This window comes from Dendroctonus ponderosae, unplaced genomic scaffold (genome assembly GCF_020466585.1).
Source record: "Dendroctonus ponderosae isolate FM_Combo_2020 unplaced genomic scaffold, Dpon_F_20191213v2 Dpon_F_20191213_4, whole genome shotgun sequence".
In the NCBI taxonomy this organism is placed as follows: domain Eukaryota; kingdom Metazoa; phylum Arthropoda; class Insecta; order Coleoptera; family Curculionidae; genus Dendroctonus; species Dendroctonus ponderosae.
The window spans coordinates 6,562,152-6,579,650 of NW_026018611.1; the positions used below are offsets into that span (position 1 = coordinate 6,562,152).

Genomic DNA, 17,499 nt, shown 5'->3' on the forward strand with positions numbered 1-17,499 from the left:
TCAATCTGTAATAAAAGACGTGAGGAAATTCTGTCTTTTTTAAAGACAAAAATTTTTGAGGCGAAATACCCAAAAAGAAGTTTGTAAAAAATAATTAAGAGACATTTGAAAATTAGACAGTATACCGAAGTCATGGGGGGCAAGCGATCTAAAACATTTGGAAGATGGCCACACTTCCGGGTGTAGCAGTATCAATCGCGGTGTTCCGGTGCGATACCCTGTATGAAATCAACCACTTACCAACATTGTCGTAATTATAGGAGTCATTGCTCTGATCCAAAAGCGCATTGATGTTGTCTTTCGTCAAGGCCGACTTCTCAAGATCCTCCTTGCCTTTCATGCGATTGAGCTTCGACGTCTCGTCCTCCCACCTACAAAACCACCCTGAAACCGTCGGAATTCACACCCTAATCATGTACTTACCAATTTTCGAACCGCTTATACGCGGTGACTTCCACCATCTTCTTGTTGAAGTCCCGTTTCAGGATGGTTTTTAGCTCTAAAGTGATTTTCTCCACAACCCCATTAATGGTGGGAGCGTGCGGAACGTTGCCGTCCATCAGTCCAGCAGGAGTACCCGAAATTGCGCCGCCTGGTACTGCCTGATAAGCGAATCCAAATGGTGCCGCTGCCGCTACCGCCGGGTGTAAAGCAGGGTAGTAAGAGCCGTAAGGGTAAGACGGCGGATGCGGCGAAGGCCCATAGGGAAACGCCTGCCAATCGGGCGCAAAGGCCAAGTGCGGCCCGTGAGGGGGCGGGTACGCAAAGTTTGGGGCAGTGCCTGGGTAGCCTAAACAAAGACGAATTTTATTGTAAACGCCCCCAAGGGTTTTGAGGGTGGATTTGGGTACTTACGAGGAAATCGCCCGATTAGAGCTTTTGAAACAAGAAAACCACATCAGAGTTTAGTAGAAATAACTAGTGTTTGGTATTGGGAGGATACTTACTGGCATACGAAGGATAAGCTGTGCTATACACATTAGTCATTCCAGTTACTGAATGCGAATAATCAGGCTCGGCAGGTAGTGGTGGCTGCAAGGGCACATCAGGTTTGCTCTGGAAAATGGTCTTGTCTTTAATGAGCTTTTTCCTGAATTTGATGCTTACCTCATCGATTTTAGCACCTTCTGTACTACTCAAGCTGGACATGCTCATCCTATCATCGTCTTTGTCGAATTTAAATTCGTTCTTAAAATCCCTCTTATCAATAGGACTGTAGTTCTTCTCTCCGGTCAGCAATTCGTCTTCACTCGACGAAATATCACTGCCCAGTTTATTCATTTGTTGTGCCTTCTTTACCAGCGCGGTGGTTTCCAGGGCATCTTTCTGTCTTGCCATAACAGCCTGAAAGGAAGTTACACTGTGATTTTTTCTCGCTTTACCATGCAGTGCAAAATACACTTGCCTGCTCCAGGGAAAGCTTGTGACATTCCCGATAGATTTCCAAAGACAAGAAGGGCGAAGGCGGCGTCGACAAGGGCAGGTCTTCTTCTTCGGGTTGGAAATCAGCGGCCGGTGCCATTGGATTAATTGGCATATCACTCAGTGATATGCTGGAACGATCTGGACGCAACAGACTTGTCAGCAGATGGTCCATGTTTGGGTAAAATGTCTTACCATCGTCACTGTCCAGCGAAGTGGGTAAGGGCAGTGGTTTCGGCAAGTTCAAGAGGTCATTGGACAGTTCTTTAGCTTTGCTGCCTCCGGTTTCATCATCAGAATCGACGCCCAGCGATAGAAAGGGTGGCGCCATACCTCCAGCTTTATCCTTGAATAATAGCGCGATTCTCGTGTCTAAGTCTAGTGGCTTGTCTTCTTCAACCTGCAAAGATCGGTACGGATTGGAATTTGACACAAAAATGCATCCTTATTTGGCTCCTAAATTCTACAATATCCTACCAAATAACTTGAAAGCAACCGAAATCTGTTACCTTTTCTTTTGTCACTTTTGCTTCCTCCCTTTCCCTGTCTCGTTCTCTTTTGCTTCTGTGATGTTTGCTTTTCCTGTCCCTATCTTTGTCCCTATCTTTATCCCGATCTTTTTCCTTTGGTCTGTCTTTGTCTCTCTCACTAAAACACAATGTATTCCCACAATTATTTATCACGCAACCAGGATTTATAGCTTAAGAGGCTCAAAAGTTGCCCATAAAATTTTGTCAAGAACCAAGTTTGCGATGAAGCGTGTCAAGTCCATTAGACATTCGATCCTCTAAGAAGATCAAAGCAAAAATAAATCACATTTAAAGAATTGCCCACCCTGTATTTAAAAGGGGTTGAAAATCGGTGACAGTTGCATTAAGGTGCGTCCGAATATTTATTTGTCAGTAATTTTGTTGAATTAATTCATCATTCAAGAAACAAAAATATATTTTATTTATAATTTTATAGATGTTACGGCTCGTATTCTGCTGCCCACCGAGAGCAAGCAAAACATGCGACTAAAGCTAGGTTTTCCCCGAAAAAAAATTCTTACCGGTCTTTAATTTTTTCTTTTTTGCTGTCGCTGCCGGTCCATTTCGATGGTGTGGAAGCGGAACAGTCCCATTGGTCTGCTATTGGCCATTGAGGCTGAGCAATGGGCCAAGGCGCAGGTGGGGGGGCTAAATGAGTTGAATATGGAGCGGGAGCTGCGAATGAAAATGCAGCTGTCGAGGGGGGCATGGGCGCGGAAACGGCCAGTGCATGAAAATCGTAACTAAAAAGTGGAACAAAGTGTTAAAAATTAGTTTTGGGTTGCAATGTTGCAACTCACGATAACGGTGTGGTGCCGGTTGATCCAAAACTTGCAGAAAATTCACTAGGAGTTCCATAGCCCAGATCCGAGCTGGTCGGCGTTGCAAACTCTCTGAAAAAATAGTTTTCAAATGCTTCATAGTTTGCCGAAATCGCTAATTCACCTGTAGCTCCTAGATGAGCCATATCTGTCGCGCTCATGTGCTCTATCCCTATCCCTATCCCTATTCCGGTTTTTTTTCGACCCGCTGGAATATTCGTCCAAGTAACCATCCTTCTTAGGATGGCGCTTGTCTTTAGACTTCGACTTATACTTCAGCCGGTCATCGAAATTATTATCCCCAGGATCATAAGGCAGCCTAAAAAATCCCACTTGGCAACACGATTGCATTTAACCAAAAACGCCAACCTGTCGTCATCTTCCTTTGGTTTTTCAACACTCTCTTTCTTGGGCGGTTCTTCCACCACAACAACAGGTACAGGCTTTTTTTCAGTTGTGATTTCCTCGAACCGTTCTTTGCATTTCTGGCCGAAAGCGTCCAAGAACACTTCCAAAATCTTCCCCATTACACTGGTATTGTTCAGTTTTTCCACACATAGTTTTGCCGATTTTACATCTTCATAGACAACCCTACCTATACCTGCCCGAATAAATTCACAACAGAATTAATGTTTGCATGCATATCGGCTCAAAAATGTGATACAGCGTCTTCGATTTTATTTTTTGATGCAGGTTTTCTTCTTGAAATCAAATTCGTCCATCTTTTGTGGTATTTTTTGCTACATTTTGTAAAACTCGCAGGTGATTTTCAAGCGTGCTTGAAAGACGCGAAAAATCGCTTTTGCGTAATTTTGTATAAAATTATTCAAACGTTTCTGAATAGAGAGCAATTTGTCTATTTTACAGTCAGAAAACTGGAAATATTACCAAAACGGTCCATCTTAAAAAGTTGAAGCAAAAGCACTTTTTTACTTGAAAACTTTTGCGATTTATTTTGTGCTGTTTTGTATTGTTTTTTACCATTGTTGAATGTGTTGTATGTACTATTTTGTTTTTTAGTCGATTTGTCAATAAACGTTTTTCATTGTTTAAATCTCTAGAATCGCATCTTACTGAAGAAGAAGAAACGTTATCTCACAATATTGACGCTGTATATCACTTATGAGACACCCTCTATATATATATAGAAAATTAAGACGAATTGCCAGGTCTAGTCGTTGTTTTTAGCAGAATTTGGCGACTAAATTCGGAAAAATTATTAAACAAATTCACTCACCTAAATGTTTGTTAGTCACTGGATGATAATAGATAAACAGTTCCTCAATTACCCCGAATTTTTGAACAATATCTTTCAAAAATTGTTTGTCAATATTGTCGTTTAGATGAAAAATGGTCACTTCGATGGAGGGTGGCTCTCCCACATAGTGATTATCGATTTTAAAGCTGAAAGAAAAATCCTGCGTAAGTTGCAGCGTTGTTGAAAGGCGATCGAAAGCCTTTGGCCGATCAAGGATTAACTAGCTGACAATATCAAAATTCTAAAACCAACCAGTAGACTGCTCATGAATTTTTTGAAATTCCTTCGAAAGTTTACAAAGTTTATTTTGTCATTAATTTTTCCAAGTTGTCCTAAAAGCTACACATAAAAATAGATACTTTTTCAAAAAGTTGCAGAACTGACAACAATAATAAATTGAAAATTACATCAAATCATCCACATGTTGTCCCGTCTTTCAACACGAAAAGAATATTAAACGAAAACTTTTCAATATTCCCTTGTAATCCATGGCATTTCTCAAATCGCCCTTGTAAGCGAGACATAAAATTAAATCGCCCTTGTAAACGAGATTACCAGGCTGAAATCAATTGGAATTAACCTGGTAACATCGGCCTGACGTCAGCGCTTGACATTCGAAATCCACGTCGTACTTTTATCGAATTTTTTTCGCTTTTGGTAATATTTCTTGCAAAACTGACCAATTTTTACTTTCGCAATCGGCAAACGTTTGCAAACTGGTAGTTATTAGCATAGTTTTAGGTAAATGGGGCCCCATTATTATTTTAAGGTTATACGTATATGTTGTGCGATAAGACACATTCATCGAGAAAGTGCAATTTGCATTTTCACCCGAGTTCTCTTTTAGAAAAGGTTGGCTTCGGGGCACGTTTTAGCCTCCAAGTCAAGCAATCGATTTGCATGTTTCTTTAAGCCGAAATTGCGCAATATTTTATTTCTGTTTTTTTTTTGTTTTTTCTTTCAGTGTTAAATAAGGCCCAGCACTTTACGATTACACACAATGCCAGTGTTTACAGAAATGACGATATGAGTTCCAAAAAAAAATATTACATACATCGCAAGGTTAGGTTAGAAAGAACCCAGCTTCAAGTGTTCAGTTTTGTGAAGGTTTCCCTTTCGACTTGTGCTTATCCCAGAACGCTTTTTTTTCTACCAAAAATTAATTTTTCAGCCAATTTAATAAATAACACCATTAAACTGAAATGCCAGGTAGTAAGTTATGAAGTGTCCCTTTTGCTTTTTCGTTCGATATTAAAGGGTTTTATGATTTTCAGGTTAACAAAAACAGCTTTCTTACCGCGGTACAGGTAGGTCTAGTGCCTCCAACCGAGTCCATAGTCTTGTCAAATGTGACCGAGACCGAGGGTCCCTCAGGGTAACTGGCGGATAAGGACTATCAGCAGGAACAATCCCATCATATCGAATTATCCTTTTGTTGGTAGCGCCTTTGACCAGAAATGGGTCCACTAGAAGCTTGTAGTTTTTCGGTTTTTCCACTTTTTCTGGAGCCGAAACACTGTGCGCCCGGTGGTTCATTCCGTTCATATCTGTAAAAAAAAGAAAACCAGTTTAATACCAAAAACACCTTATAGATAGGGGAAGTTCTTACCTCGTTTCTAAACGTAAATGAAGAAATAACAACATATAAACAATAGGTCAACTGGGATCGAACTTATGGAGGGTCAGCATTTTAATTTGAGGAAAATATCATTCCGGAAGTGAAGAGGAACATTGGATAATGCGATTACAAGTCAGAAAATGTTTATTTTTGACTGGGAATATTGAATTATTTAAATAATTTCAAGAGCTTTATGGAAGATATGTACCCTAACCTCGATTTATGTCAGGGAAAAGCTGACTGTGAAGGGATTGCTGAATGGTCAAGCTCAAATCCAAATTCATACAGGTAATTTTGCATCGATAAAACTAATGAAACAATGCTGGGGAGACAAAAAATTTAAAAGCTAAATTGTAAACAACAACGACGACTATTTTAGTAGCTTTAGGGTTGTTTTCGTAGCAACAAAATAGGAAAAGCTTTTATTGATTACCACGTACCCATCTGGGAACACAGCGTTGCCGAAATGGACAAAAAAAACTATTTCTCTAGTTTCAGAAATTTAATTTTCAAAAATTAACGCTATTCCAGAAAGTAATCCTTGAGCATTGAGTACCATTAGCTAAAAAGGGTTTTAGTCAAAGTCCTGTTCTAGTCCTGCCACGGGAGCGAGAAAGATAAGAAAGGAATATCTGGGAAAAACAGGAGGGACAACATAGCACCATAGCACAACACCCAAAAAAAAAATAGCGTCTAGCGGTAGCACAGATATTTTTGCATCTAAGAATGTTGACAGCTTTATTTTACAAAAATACTTCATGGCGCTAAATTTTCACCGACGCCAAAGCCAGGTTCAGAGATGTTCTGTGGCCAAAGCTGTCAAGATCCTCGCTTGTAAAAGATATGGGCACCGTCTAGACTATTCCAGACCTAACCTATTTAATACTGGCTCTGGAAAAGAAAACATCAAACGCAAGTTTCGGCAAACTAGCGAAAATCTGTAAAGAATATTTATACCAAATTGTCCATTCTTCATCTATTAATATGGCTGATCGACTGACCCAATTGCAAGATTGTATTAATCAGGTTTGTTTTCTTATTTGTTTGGCAATTTTAACAAATTTTAGATTTTTCTTTCAATTGCAGCAGGCCGAGCACTTTTGCAATAGCATTGGGATTCTTCAACAATTTGCGCCCCCCAGCAAGTTCCCTAATTTTGACCGCAGTGGATCACAAACACCCCAACAGCAAACTCAGGTAGGGACGGAAGAACCCGTCAAAACTTTACCAAAATGGGGCGTTTCCAGGAAGACTATGTTCAACTGTTCACCACCCTTATTTCCCGATGTGCTAAAGACATCGACACGCTTATTGAGTCGCTGCCCAGTGAAGAGAATTCCACAGAATCGCAGGTATTTGCGTAACATTTAGCTAAAGTCTGTTGAAACTACCGTCGGTATTGGGGATTTTCAGTTATCGAGCTTACGGCAGTTGGAACAAGAAAACCAGGACGCAGCTGACCGGCTGGATGCAATAGTACGGTCAGGCCAGGAGCTGCTGGAAAAAGTCCAACTGGCCCTTAGTGATATTGCACAGGCTCAGCTAGATATGCAGCATCTCACAAAAACAGCCGCGGGAGGGACAGAATGATTAAGGGGGATAAGGAGAGTGCGAAATGTGAACAATATAGGGAGTGGACAGGGCGAAGGCCCAAGCAGTGATGCGCTGGCAAATATTGCATGTTCTTTTGAAAACAATGACCTTTTCCTGAACTAATCAGGAGCTCTTAAAGGTAACAACATTTATTAAACTGTACAAAATCTTACACGTTTGAATTTCAAACCATTGCCTAAATTCTGTGTAGTAGTCGATTGTAGTTTCAATTTTTAATCAGTGAATGTGGACGATCTGTAAAACACTGTTGGTCGGGGTTTACGCAATGATAAAAACAACAAACCTAATTGACAAAGTTTTGGAATTTTACAAACATTGTATTGCTTTCACCCATAGATTAAATAAATTTAAAAAAGTCCTTTATGTTTCTGCTTTAAGTAAAAATGAACTGTTTAAGCGAAAAACACTTCGAAACCTTTATAAAAATACTTTTATTGTTTTAAAACAGTTACAAGAAACTTGCTAGCGAGAAAATCAATGACAGCACGTCCAATGTCCGAGAGAGACAATAAAATCTATCCTTCTTCATGACAAGTTGCATAGCTTTGTAACCCTAAATTTCTTTTTTTTTACATTTAAAATCCAAACAAACTCGAATGCATTTGTTGATGATGATTTATTCGAATCCCAATTTTATCCTCTAGTCACAGACTACTCACTATTATATAGGCTATATATGTGCCTCTAGTCATGGCACGTAGCATTGAACTGGTAATATTCGCAATCAACATAGTAGGAATTCTGACGTTATATGTGCTCAACTTGCTGGTATTAAACTGGGATGTGCTACAAGACCTTCCGAAGGACTCCGCCTGGATTGTGGATGGAGCCCGAAATATATTGGGATATGCCACCGTATTCCTGCCGGGCTATTTAGTGTTTGTCTACATCAAGAAAACGAACTATTTGAATGTTAGTGGACGTGGCCCAATTGGAGCAGTTATCCGCACTTGTTTTGGTGAAGATGAGCTGCCTTTGTTGAATTCTTCAGGAGTTACGATCAAAGGAACCAGGACTCCATTGCAAAACAGCTTACTGCTGATATTCTACTTCTTTGGGCTTCAAGTATCGTATCTCTCGTGGGGAGTGCTTCAGGAGAAAATCATGACCCAAAAATACGTGTCTCCATCGAATGAAATCGCTTACTTTAAAGACTCGCAGTTTTTAGTGTTTGTAAACCGCATTTTAGCGTTTTCCATGTCAGCGGTTGTGATATTTTGCACCCGACAACCGAGACATCGGTGTCCGATGTATAAGTACGTTTTCTGCTCACTTTCCAACATTATGAGCTCCTGGTGCCAGTACGAGGCCCTAAAGTTCGTGTCGTTTCCTTGCCAGGTGCTTGCAAAGGCCAGTAAAACAATCCCTGTGATGATAATGGGCAAAGTCGTCTCAAAAACCAAATACGAATTTTACGAATATGTGACTGCGGTGATTTTGTCCTTTGGAATGCTGTTTTTCTTGTTGGACACTGGAACGGATAAAACTAGCAACTCTTCCACGGCCTTTAGTGGAGTTTTTCTTCTATGCTTATACATAGGCTTCGATAGTTTCACTGCCAACTGGCAGGGAAAACTCTTCAAAGCCTACGAGGTAAAACCCATACAGATGATGTGCTTCGTCAATTTCTTCTCCTGCATATTCACTCTCACTTCGCTCGTGCAGCATGGAGGCCTGTTCAAGTCCGCTTCATTCATGTTCACATATCCCCAATTCACCGTAGATATAATCACTTTGTCCGTATGCTCAGCAGCTGGGCAAATGTTCATTTTCAACACTATCGACACATTTGGACCTCTGGTATTCGTAATAATCAGCACCATCCGACAATGCTTTTCAGTCCTGCTTAGCTGCATTATTTATCATCACAATGTCCATCTTCTAGGCGGTTTGGGACTGTTCCTTATCTTCTTCAGTGTGCTGCTAAAGATCTACTGCGGCCATCGTTTGAAGCGAATTCGTCAGCAAAATGAAGCTCTTTTAAAAAGCTAACAAACCTAAGAAGCGCCAAAGTGTTGAGTGTATTTATTTGAGTAACTGATCTAATTTGCAGCTTTAGACGATACGAAACATTTAAGTGAAGGCATGTGTGAAACTATGTGAACAGCTTAAATATATATTAAATTATCTATAAAGTTAGTTTGGATACAATAATTAGAGCTATGAATGTAAAAAGTACTATATATTGCTATAGATAGCAACTTATGTAAAAAAAAATTTATGGTTGCATTTAGGTTTAAACACTCGGTATGTCTTAGTACACAAAATGAAATTTCTATTAACGCGTAATTATTTGCCCAGAAAAAACCCAATAGAATAGACTATGTTTTTCCTTAATTTCCGTTGTTCGACGTATATGTGTTCCAGACCGTATATGTAAAACCGGCAGTATATAAAATCATTTTTGAATTATATCAGTTAAAAGTATCGCCGAGTGGATATATATTGCATACAAATTTGAATTTTTTCATGAAAAATTATAAATTTTAGTTAAGATACAAGTGTTTTTAGCGGTTGTTATTAAAAAAATGTAACAAAATAAAAAACTTGCAAAATTTGGTGTTCTGCTAATGTTTTTACAATGAACTCTATACCAAGTACTTGTATACAGTTCATTGGTTTTTTTAAGACCAGTGATTTAGAACAAAATTAAGAAAGTATAAGCAAAAAGTGACAAATTGAATTCCCCAAGAAAGGGGTAAAATTTACCAAAACAAGGTTTTATGAATTTTTTTCTTAAAGCTCATTTTGTTAAAATTTGATAGCTTTGGAATCCGCTCATAATTTTACCTACAACACAAAAAGTTGTTTAAGTAACATTTAAGCATAAAAAATGAGAGGAAAGCAACAGCAAAAAAAAAGACAAAAACAAAGCAAAAATTTAGACAGCCACATATATAAGAAAAAAAATTCTAAATTAAATACACAGCGGTTAAACGTTAATATTTATGTCGCGCGTTGAAGTACCATGCGTTTCGTCCTGGGCCTACCTATTGGACTCGTCAGGTAATGCTTAGGTAAGCCCTGCCTTAGACGCCGAATGCTGTACATAGATTGGATGTTCTATTTGAATCGAAATGCCGCAGATGTTAGTGGGTGAGATAAAACCTGCGTTTTTGTTGGAGCTGCTACTTGAGAAGTGGCTGATAGAGTCCGCCACATATTCATGTACAAACGCACAATCTGGCAACGAAAACCGCGAAGAAGAAATCGGCACATAACCCAAAGTCAATGTTGTTCCAACCGAAAAGTCACATAACATTCATAACAAATAAAAATTAATTATGAAATAACGTGCAAGTGAATAAAATATAATTATATAGCGAAATGTTACCGATTTTTTACGCCTTTTTACGGACATACGCTCCATATATTACCTTGCCATTTGCTGGAATTGTCGGCGTTATCGGCTACAACTTGGAAAATATTTTATCCGACAAATATACCCCTTATAGCAGTAAGTATTCGCGAATTCAGAGCTTTGCTGATAATCAATTTTGAAACTTCAATTAGCTAATCAAGTGATATTATGCGATTTCTCTAAATCAAAAATTGCATAATAACCTGAATAAGTGAACAAACACGCAGCTCGAGAAGTAGATTTGAACATTCGAAATAAACAAATTTCTAGAATCAATAGAAGAACAACGTAGAGAACGACTCTTGGATGAGGAGAAGCTAAAAAATGCCACAAACGTGGACAAGCTGAAGTACCAAGCAAATGTTCTAGGGAAAAATTTGAGCCCATCCTTATCCAGTTGAGGCTGTTTTTTAGACACTGTATATAATAAAATGGGTAATTACTGACCACGAGTGTTCCTGAATTAATTTTTCCAATCCTTGAATGACAATAAACCCCAACCTCAAACTGGAGTTATTTACTGTTCATTATTTACCATCGACCAGTTGAACAATCAGTAGCTCCAAAGCGTCCGAGCGATACAAAGTTGATCTGAGCGATAGCGAAAGCCACAATCTAACCTAAGAAACACACGTCTCACAACAAATTTATCGAAATGGAAAACATGGTAAGCCTTGATGGCTCAGTGCTAGAAGGCGGTGGGCAAATTTTACGTGTGGCCTTAGCCATAAGTTGTCTGAAAAAATTATCCGTCCACATCTTCAACATACGACAGAAACGAAGCAATCCCGGACTGAGAGACCAGCATTTGCGGTGCATCGAACTAGTGCGGGACCTATCGAACGGCACTGTCGTCGGGGCATTTATTGGATCAACCGAAATATTCTTTCGTCCAGGCGACATCGTAGGGGGCTCATTTCAGGCCGTAATCAAAACCGCCGGCAGTATTGGTTTGCTCTTGCAAGTGGCCCTGCCTTGTGCATTATTCGCCGAAACAGACGTCACTCTTCACTTATTTGGGGGCACCAATACGAAAATGGCACCGCAAGTCGATTACCTCACTGAAATTTTTCGCCCCATAATGGAGAAGTTCGGCGCCACTTATGATTTCGAATTGATCAGACGGGGATATTTCCCTAAAGGAGGTGGAGCGGTCGTGGTACATGTAAAACCAATTAAGCAATTAAATGGGGTCCAATTGATAAACCCGGGCAAGGTAACCAGCATCACTGGCTGGAGCTTCGTGTCTGGAACTCTGCCGGCATTTTTGGCGAACAAAATCGCCGATGGGGCCGAGAAATATTTATCCAGAATTTGTTCCAATGTGAACATTGAAAGATACAAGGAAGACCGCAATGTGGCCCCCGATAATTCCTCGGGAATCATTTTGGCCGCTTATACGGACACGGATTGTATATTGGGGTCGGATGCGCTAGGAAGCCGAAAAGAAGATGCGGAGCAAACGGGGCAACGAGCCGCAGAAGCCCTGCTAGAGACTTTGGATCAGGAATGCTGCGTAGACGAACATAGCCAGAACCAAATGCTCATTTTCATGGCTTTAGCCTCGGGACCTTCTCGTGTGCGTGTTGGCAAAACCACTCTACACACGACTACAGCGATCCATGTCATAGAAACCTTAACAGCAGTCAAATTTAGTATAGAGAATTTGTCTGATACAGCCAATATCATTCATTGTACAGGCAGTAAGTAGAATCTATTAATTAATCTTGGTATAATTTGGGGAAGAGAAAACATACCTAATTTTAGACAAAAGTTGTTGGTATTAAGTTAATGTTGAGCAACTGCTCTAGAATTTGAGGCACCCCACGAAAAAGGTGGCCCAAATTCAATAATTAACAACCCTGTATATATTTGCTAATTATGACGAATTTGTTTACAATCGCAATTTAAAATAAGATCAACATACCTGTACTTACTTCCTCCCATCATCATAAACCTTGGATGGCTCTGATAATGTCCCAAGTTTCGTTGCTATCCAAGCCTATACCAATATGTTTTAACATTGGAAGTTTAAGCGACAATCATTACATTTTACGAATTTTTCTTAAATTGACCGCAAATTGCCATTTTTAAATAAACCATCGCAATTAGGAGACTGATTGATATACTTTTTGCATGATGAACATGTACTCAAAAGGATCTGAGCCGAACTTGGATTTTTTGCACACATTTGTATATAATGCTAATTTAATAAATAACTTTGAAACAGTAAAATTTTTGCATAGAATAACGGCCAATCCAATCTAACCAAGCCAAAGGTTCACACATAAAAGTATTATTCAGGGTAATCGAAAATAACATCAATATGTCAGGAATTCTATGGATTAAAGTAATAAAAAAGTTCTTATAAACATACCCCAAAAAGTGCTTGTTAAAGCGACCGCATTCTTCTGGAGAGGTGATGGTTATTTTCCAATAATTTCCGGGTGGTTTCAGCTTCAAATTCTGGAGTAAGGAGACATTTTTCAATTATTTACAAGTATTGGGATACTTGTTCCTGCTTGCGGAATTCTAAAAATAAAATTGCGTCCAAATTTGTCGCATTTTAACCAGTGAAAGAGGGTGATTTTCCCAACTAGTAGGCAAATTTTCACTGCAGTGCCCAAAGAGGGACGAACTGGGAGGATTTTCAAACAGTTAGTTGACATCAAATGAAGCAACTGCTGTTTGGGAAATCAAAGCAGATATTTCGCGTTTCAACCAGTGAATAGAGGATGATTTTCTCTACCGGAAGAATAATTTTTCCTGAAGTGACTAGGGGGACGAACTCTTGCCTCTCAAATGCTTAACACACACGTCAACATTAACTTTGGCTCCAACTCGAACTAGTCTTCATCAAATTCCCTTAATCTGAGAATTTACAAATAATTTCCTGTGTTAAAACGCGATTTCTTAGTCTATAACGCATTACTTAAGAATAACAGGATATATGTGGCTGCAACACTATTTCCATGTCAAAGAACGCAGAGCTGCGTTCCAGCATTTTAAAGTCTGAACATGTTTTGGGGCCAAGTTAACGGGGGATTACCTGCATCAAGGTGAGCAACACAGTAATTTAAACGTGAAAACTGGGCGCTGATAATTCCCACTTCACCTGCAGTAGATAACCGAAACAGAAATAGCTGGGTATAGGTTTCCAGTGAAGCAGATTGAAAAATTGACTACGTGTGAAAACCCAACCTCAATGAATAGTGCAATTAGCAACCGATTTCCAACAATTGAGGGTGCATGTTACTACAATGGAAGACATCTCCAACGTACACGTTACGGACTACATTCCAACAATCTACACCACGCCTGCCACGCTCCACTATAAGCAGAACAACCAGGCGAAAAAGGCAAATATCTTCTTGGAACGAAACGGGGTTGTGATAGTGCTTTACAACAAAACCAAGGACATGCTAGTGCTAGTGAAGCAGTTTAGGCCTTCAGTGTTTCACCAACTGGTGCCTGAAGCAGAGCGCACTAGTGTAGACACTAACAAGTATCCTCCGAAACAAGCCATCACCCTGGAGTTTTGTGCAGGCCTTGAAGACAAAGACGCCCCTTCAGAGGTCGTAGCCCAGGAGGAAATTCTGGAAGAATGCGGCTATCAAGTGCCTCTCGAAGATTTGGAGCAGATCTTTAGGTTTTGCAATTTGTCCGAAACCACCGGGGCCCGATCGACGTTTTTTTACTGCGAAGTCACTGAAGCACAAAGAGTCAGCCAGGGCGGAGGCAGTGTGGAGGAACATGAAATCGTCGAAGTAATCGAAATGAAAGTGGAAGATGTGCTGAACTACTCCAGGCAAAGTTACGTGTGTTCGCCAATGAACTTCATGTTTTTATTCAACTGGTTTCTGTATCACAAATATCCCAAAACGCGCCAAATCGCATAGTTTCAAGGTGTTTTGAGGCTTATGGTGGATTATATCAATATAAATCTGAATGGCAATCGGCCAGTTAGCGTTGGAATTCAAATTTTGTCTATAACCAAACTGGGGGCTTTGGGGTATCCGGAAAAACGCCCGCGAAAAACAACGCGTTTTTCTACATTTTTGCGTTAATTGTTTGGGTAAATTTCGCGGATTTTACAAGTTATTGGCAAAAAAACTCCTTATCTAGGCGCTCAAATGCACAAACGCAACCGACAAGGTGTCAAAACTGTAACTCTAACCCCAAATATTGCCGAAAGCAAACGGTTTCTAACCTGTAAACAGCAACATGTTTGCGATCAGTAGGAAAACATTCTGCAAAAGCCTAATAAAATCGCACATAAAAGGCCTTAGCAGCCACCCAAGCGCCGAAGAGAAAAGCACGCATTTTGGCTTCGAGACTGTCAAGGAAAGTGAGAAGCAACAAAAAGGTTTCTAGTCGATTTTGCGAGAAAGCTCCAACCTTCTGAGGTTCTAATTTCCAGTTCACAAAGTCTTTGAAAATGTAGCCAAAGACTACGACTTAATGAACGACGCCATGTCGCTTGGAATACATCGAATCTGGAAAGATCAGTTCATGTGCAAATTGGGTCCAGTGGAAAACACAAAGCTACTAGATGTGGCCGGAGGGACAGGTAACTAGGCCTTAAACCTCCTATTGAGTGTCGCACCTAAATAGCCTTTTCACTCCCAATAACCAGGGGACATAGCATTTCGCTTTTTAAAGTATGTAAATGAATACAAAATCAAAAATTGCCATGTTACAATCACCGACATCAATGCCCACATGTTGGACGTAGGAAAAACGCGCAGCAGGCAGCTCAATTTTAGCCCCGATTCCATAGCCTGGCAGGAAGGCAAGTTGGGCGTCTATACAGAAAATGTGTGTGTTAAACTCGGGTTTTTCAAGGCAATGCGGAGGAACTACCATTTCAGGACAACACATTCAATGCATACACTATCGCGTTTGGTATCCGGAACTGTACACGAATAGACAAGGTGTTAAGTGAGGCCTACAGGGTGTTGCAACCTGGGGGCAGATTTCTGTGTCTGGAATTTAGTCAGTTGGAAATTGCAGCTGCACAATGGTGAGTTGGAGACCGAAACAGATTTCTGAGTCAATTAGTTCAGATAGTTTTTACCCATGAAAATTTGAGGAAAAATATTTAACCGAAAAAAGCTTTTGACCTGATTGTCAGGCTTTGGGAAAACCTATTTCCATTTTTCTGGGAAAAATGTGCTATTGAGTTCGGAAGCTTTCTCTTATACTGTAATTAATTTGCAAAGTTTCCCGGAATAAACGCTTCCCCGGAAAAAGAATCTCGCGGTAGATCCTGAAGAAGAAAATACATACTCTGAAAGCTTGCTAATGAGCTAAGAAAATGATTGTCCGGAAAACTATTAAAATACATATGAATACAATACTTACCAAAACAAAGCTAAACTATTGCCGAGTTCGAAGGTGCAAGCAGGGCTCTGAAACACATTTTTATAGTATCATCCACACTTACTTTGGCAAGTATTTCAGGATATATGATCAGTACAGTTTCCAAGTGATTCCAGTGCTAGGCCAACTATTAGCTGGACAATGGAAGCCCTATCAGTATTTAGTGGAGAGTATAAGGCAATTTCCTAAGCAGGTGAGAATACCGGGTGTTTCTTGAGGAAGTAAACCAATGGATATGGTTGGAAGCAAATCCACAAGCGACACACTGTATAGTATTGTGAATTGGTTGGCAAATGGCAAATTTCAGGAAACATTCAAAACCATGATTGAAGAAGCCGGTTTCCGGCAGGTGAGCTACGAGAATTTAACATTGGGAGTAGTGGCAATACACTCAGGTTTTAAGCTGTAAATAAAAATTTATTCTTTTGGTGTAACATAAGCGGTGTATAACATTAATGGAGTGTCCTTTAATAAATAATTTTCCTCGTATAAAGTGTACCTAATAAATTATACCTTTAATCTTCAATTATCAATAATAAGAAATATTCGCGTTTGAAAAGGGACTTGGGTGGCCAAATCAATTTTTTTTATACTCAATTCTTTCTACCTTTACGTCGTCCCCTACAAGCTGGTAAACATACGTTACAACTGTAGTGTTTTGTATGTCCATAAGGACAAAAGAGGGTGTGATAGACCTAAAAATAACAAGTTATTGCTAGTCAACCTACCACTAAAGAGGCTTGAGAAACACTTACATATCTAAAGCATTGTAACTGCCAGTGGCACTGCCTGGATTGATGTAAAATTTGTTTTCATGTTCATAAGCTTCGAACTTATGAGTATGACCTGATATCAAAATATCGACATCCAACTGTCGCTGCACAAGAGCTGAAGAGTAATAAAAACCAACTTACTACAAACATGTTTCCTAGTGCTAAACCACCCACCTAATGCCTCAGGATCGCCCCACGGCACCACCTGATGCCCATGCGACAGTCCGATTCGGAACTGCCCAACAGTCACCACTTTCTGTTCGGGATAATTGATGTTCTGCAAATGCACAAGTTAAAACACATAAAACTAATTCGGCTGTGTTGTTTACATCATCAAAGTCTCCTCTGACAACATGAACGTCTACGGCCAGCGTTTTTAAATAGTCGTAGGATTCCTTTGTGCACAAATTGCCTGTACACAAAATATGCTGTATCCTTCCTGGTACCAGGAGTTTTTTGAATTTTGCTGGCAAACTACTACATCTATGTGGAATGTGCAAATCTCCCAAAACTAAAACTAGCTGGAAAACTTCTAATGTCAGCAATAACCTGCCTTTATCAGCAGCTTACCATTATAAATATGTGGAATTATTGTACTTTTGTTCTTAAATATGAGGAAATAAGGAATTAATCTGCAAGAGGTGTTTGTTTGATTTCAATGACGTCTATCAAATGGAACGTCACACCAAGATAATGCAAAGTTTGGCAACGCCCTCTTGG

The 17,499-nt window shown here is 39.7% G+C and overlaps 8 protein-coding genes across 8 annotated transcripts in view; 6 read left to right on the forward strand and 2 right to left on the reverse strand.

Annotated features, from left to right (window-relative positions):
- LOC109536997 (histone-lysine N-methyltransferase SETD1) overlaps positions 1-6,135 on the reverse strand; it is a 10,965-nt gene extending 4,830 nt beyond the window's left edge. The window contains exons 1-14 of the mRNA XM_019903498.2: positions 5,329-6,135; positions 4,011-4,177; positions 3,143-3,374; positions 2,898-3,092; positions 2,753-2,845; positions 2,474-2,695; positions 1,932-2,070; positions 1,618-1,822; positions 1,406-1,563; positions 1,108-1,344; positions 948-1,056; positions 856-876; positions 424-790; positions 241-371 (exon numbers count right to left, since the gene is read on the reverse strand). Of these exons, the coding sequence (XP_019759057.2) occupies positions 241-371; positions 424-790; positions 856-876; positions 948-1,056; positions 1,108-1,344; positions 1,406-1,563; positions 1,618-1,822; positions 1,932-2,070; positions 2,474-2,695; positions 2,753-2,845; positions 2,898-3,092; positions 3,143-3,374; positions 4,011-4,177; positions 5,329-5,576 (2,524 nt within the window). The 5' untranslated portion in view covers positions 5,577-6,135. The remainder of the gene's footprint in view (positions 1-240; positions 372-423; positions 791-855; positions 877-947; positions 1,057-1,107; positions 1,345-1,405; positions 1,564-1,617; positions 1,823-1,931; positions 2,071-2,473; positions 2,696-2,752; positions 2,846-2,897; positions 3,093-3,142; positions 3,375-4,010; positions 4,178-5,328) is intronic.
- Positions 6,136-6,509: 374 nt separating this feature from the next.
- On the forward strand, positions 6,510-7,621 carry LOC109537011 (mediator of RNA polymerase II transcription subunit 21; the record flags this gene model as incomplete). Its single annotated transcript, XM_019903515.2, is given in 4 exon segments — positions 6,510-6,675; positions 6,736-6,846; positions 6,897-7,001; positions 7,063-7,621. Coding segments are annotated over 4 exon segments (435 nt in total). The 3' UTR covers positions 7,240-7,621.
- Positions 7,622-7,724: 103 nt separating this feature from the next.
- On the forward strand, positions 7,725-9,539 carry LOC109537002 (adenosine 3'-phospho 5'-phosphosulfate transporter 1). The gene has a single exon (XM_019903505.2). The coding sequence runs from the start codon at positions 7,954-7,956 to the stop codon at positions 9,253-9,255; it is 1,302 nt and encodes a 433-aa protein (XP_019759064.1). The 5' UTR covers positions 7,725-7,953; the 3' UTR covers positions 9,256-9,539.
- Positions 9,540-10,590: 1,051 nt separating this feature from the next.
- Positions 10,591-11,070, forward strand: LOC109537012 (small integral membrane protein 12). The gene is made up of 2 exons (XM_019903517.2): positions 10,591-10,720; positions 10,895-11,070. The coding sequence occupies exons 1-2, from the start codon at positions 10,591-10,593 to the stop codon at positions 11,023-11,025; spliced, it is 261 nt and encodes an 86-aa protein (XP_019759076.1). The 3' UTR covers positions 11,026-11,070.
- Positions 11,071-11,151: 81 nt separating this feature from the next.
- On the forward strand, positions 11,152-12,859 carry LOC109537005 (RNA 3'-terminal phosphate cyclase). Its single transcript, XM_019903508.2, has one exon. It carries the CDS (start codon positions 11,280-11,282, stop codon positions 12,333-12,335), a length of 1,056 nt encoding a protein of 351 aa, XP_019759067.1. The 5' UTR covers positions 11,152-11,279; the 3' UTR covers positions 12,336-12,859.
- A 249-nt stretch (positions 12,860-13,108) lies between these two features.
- Positions 13,109-14,599, forward strand: LOC109537009 (uridine diphosphate glucose pyrophosphatase NUDT14). Its single transcript, XM_019903513.2, has 2 exons — positions 13,109-13,683; positions 13,746-14,599. Exon 2 carries the CDS (start codon positions 13,885-13,887, stop codon positions 14,521-14,523), a length of 639 nt encoding a protein of 212 aa, XP_019759072.1. The 5' UTR covers positions 13,109-13,683; positions 13,746-13,884; the 3' UTR covers positions 14,524-14,599.
- A 62-nt stretch (positions 14,600-14,661) lies between these two features.
- Positions 14,662-16,495, forward strand: LOC109537008 (2-methoxy-6-polyprenyl-1,4-benzoquinol methylase, mitochondrial). The gene is made up of 6 exons (XM_019903512.2): positions 14,662-14,990; positions 15,045-15,194; positions 15,261-15,416; positions 15,470-15,647; positions 16,088-16,199; positions 16,314-16,495. Exons 1-6 carry the CDS (start codon positions 14,849-14,851, stop codon positions 16,413-16,415), a joined length of 840 nt encoding a protein of 279 aa, XP_019759071.1. The 5' UTR covers positions 14,662-14,848; the 3' UTR covers positions 16,416-16,495.
- LOC109537010 (vacuolar protein sorting-associated protein 29) lies at positions 16,403-17,459 on the reverse strand. Its single transcript, XM_019903514.2, has 5 exons — positions 17,350-17,459; positions 17,109-17,300; positions 16,954-17,056; positions 16,762-16,894; positions 16,403-16,701 (listed from the first exon to the last, which is right to left on the reverse strand). The coding sequence occupies exons 1-5, from the start codon at positions 17,350-17,352 to the stop codon at positions 16,584-16,586; spliced, it is 549 nt and encodes a 182-aa protein (XP_019759073.1). The 5' UTR covers positions 17,353-17,459; the 3' UTR covers positions 16,403-16,583.
- Between the last annotated feature and the right edge of the window lie 40 nt (positions 17,460-17,499).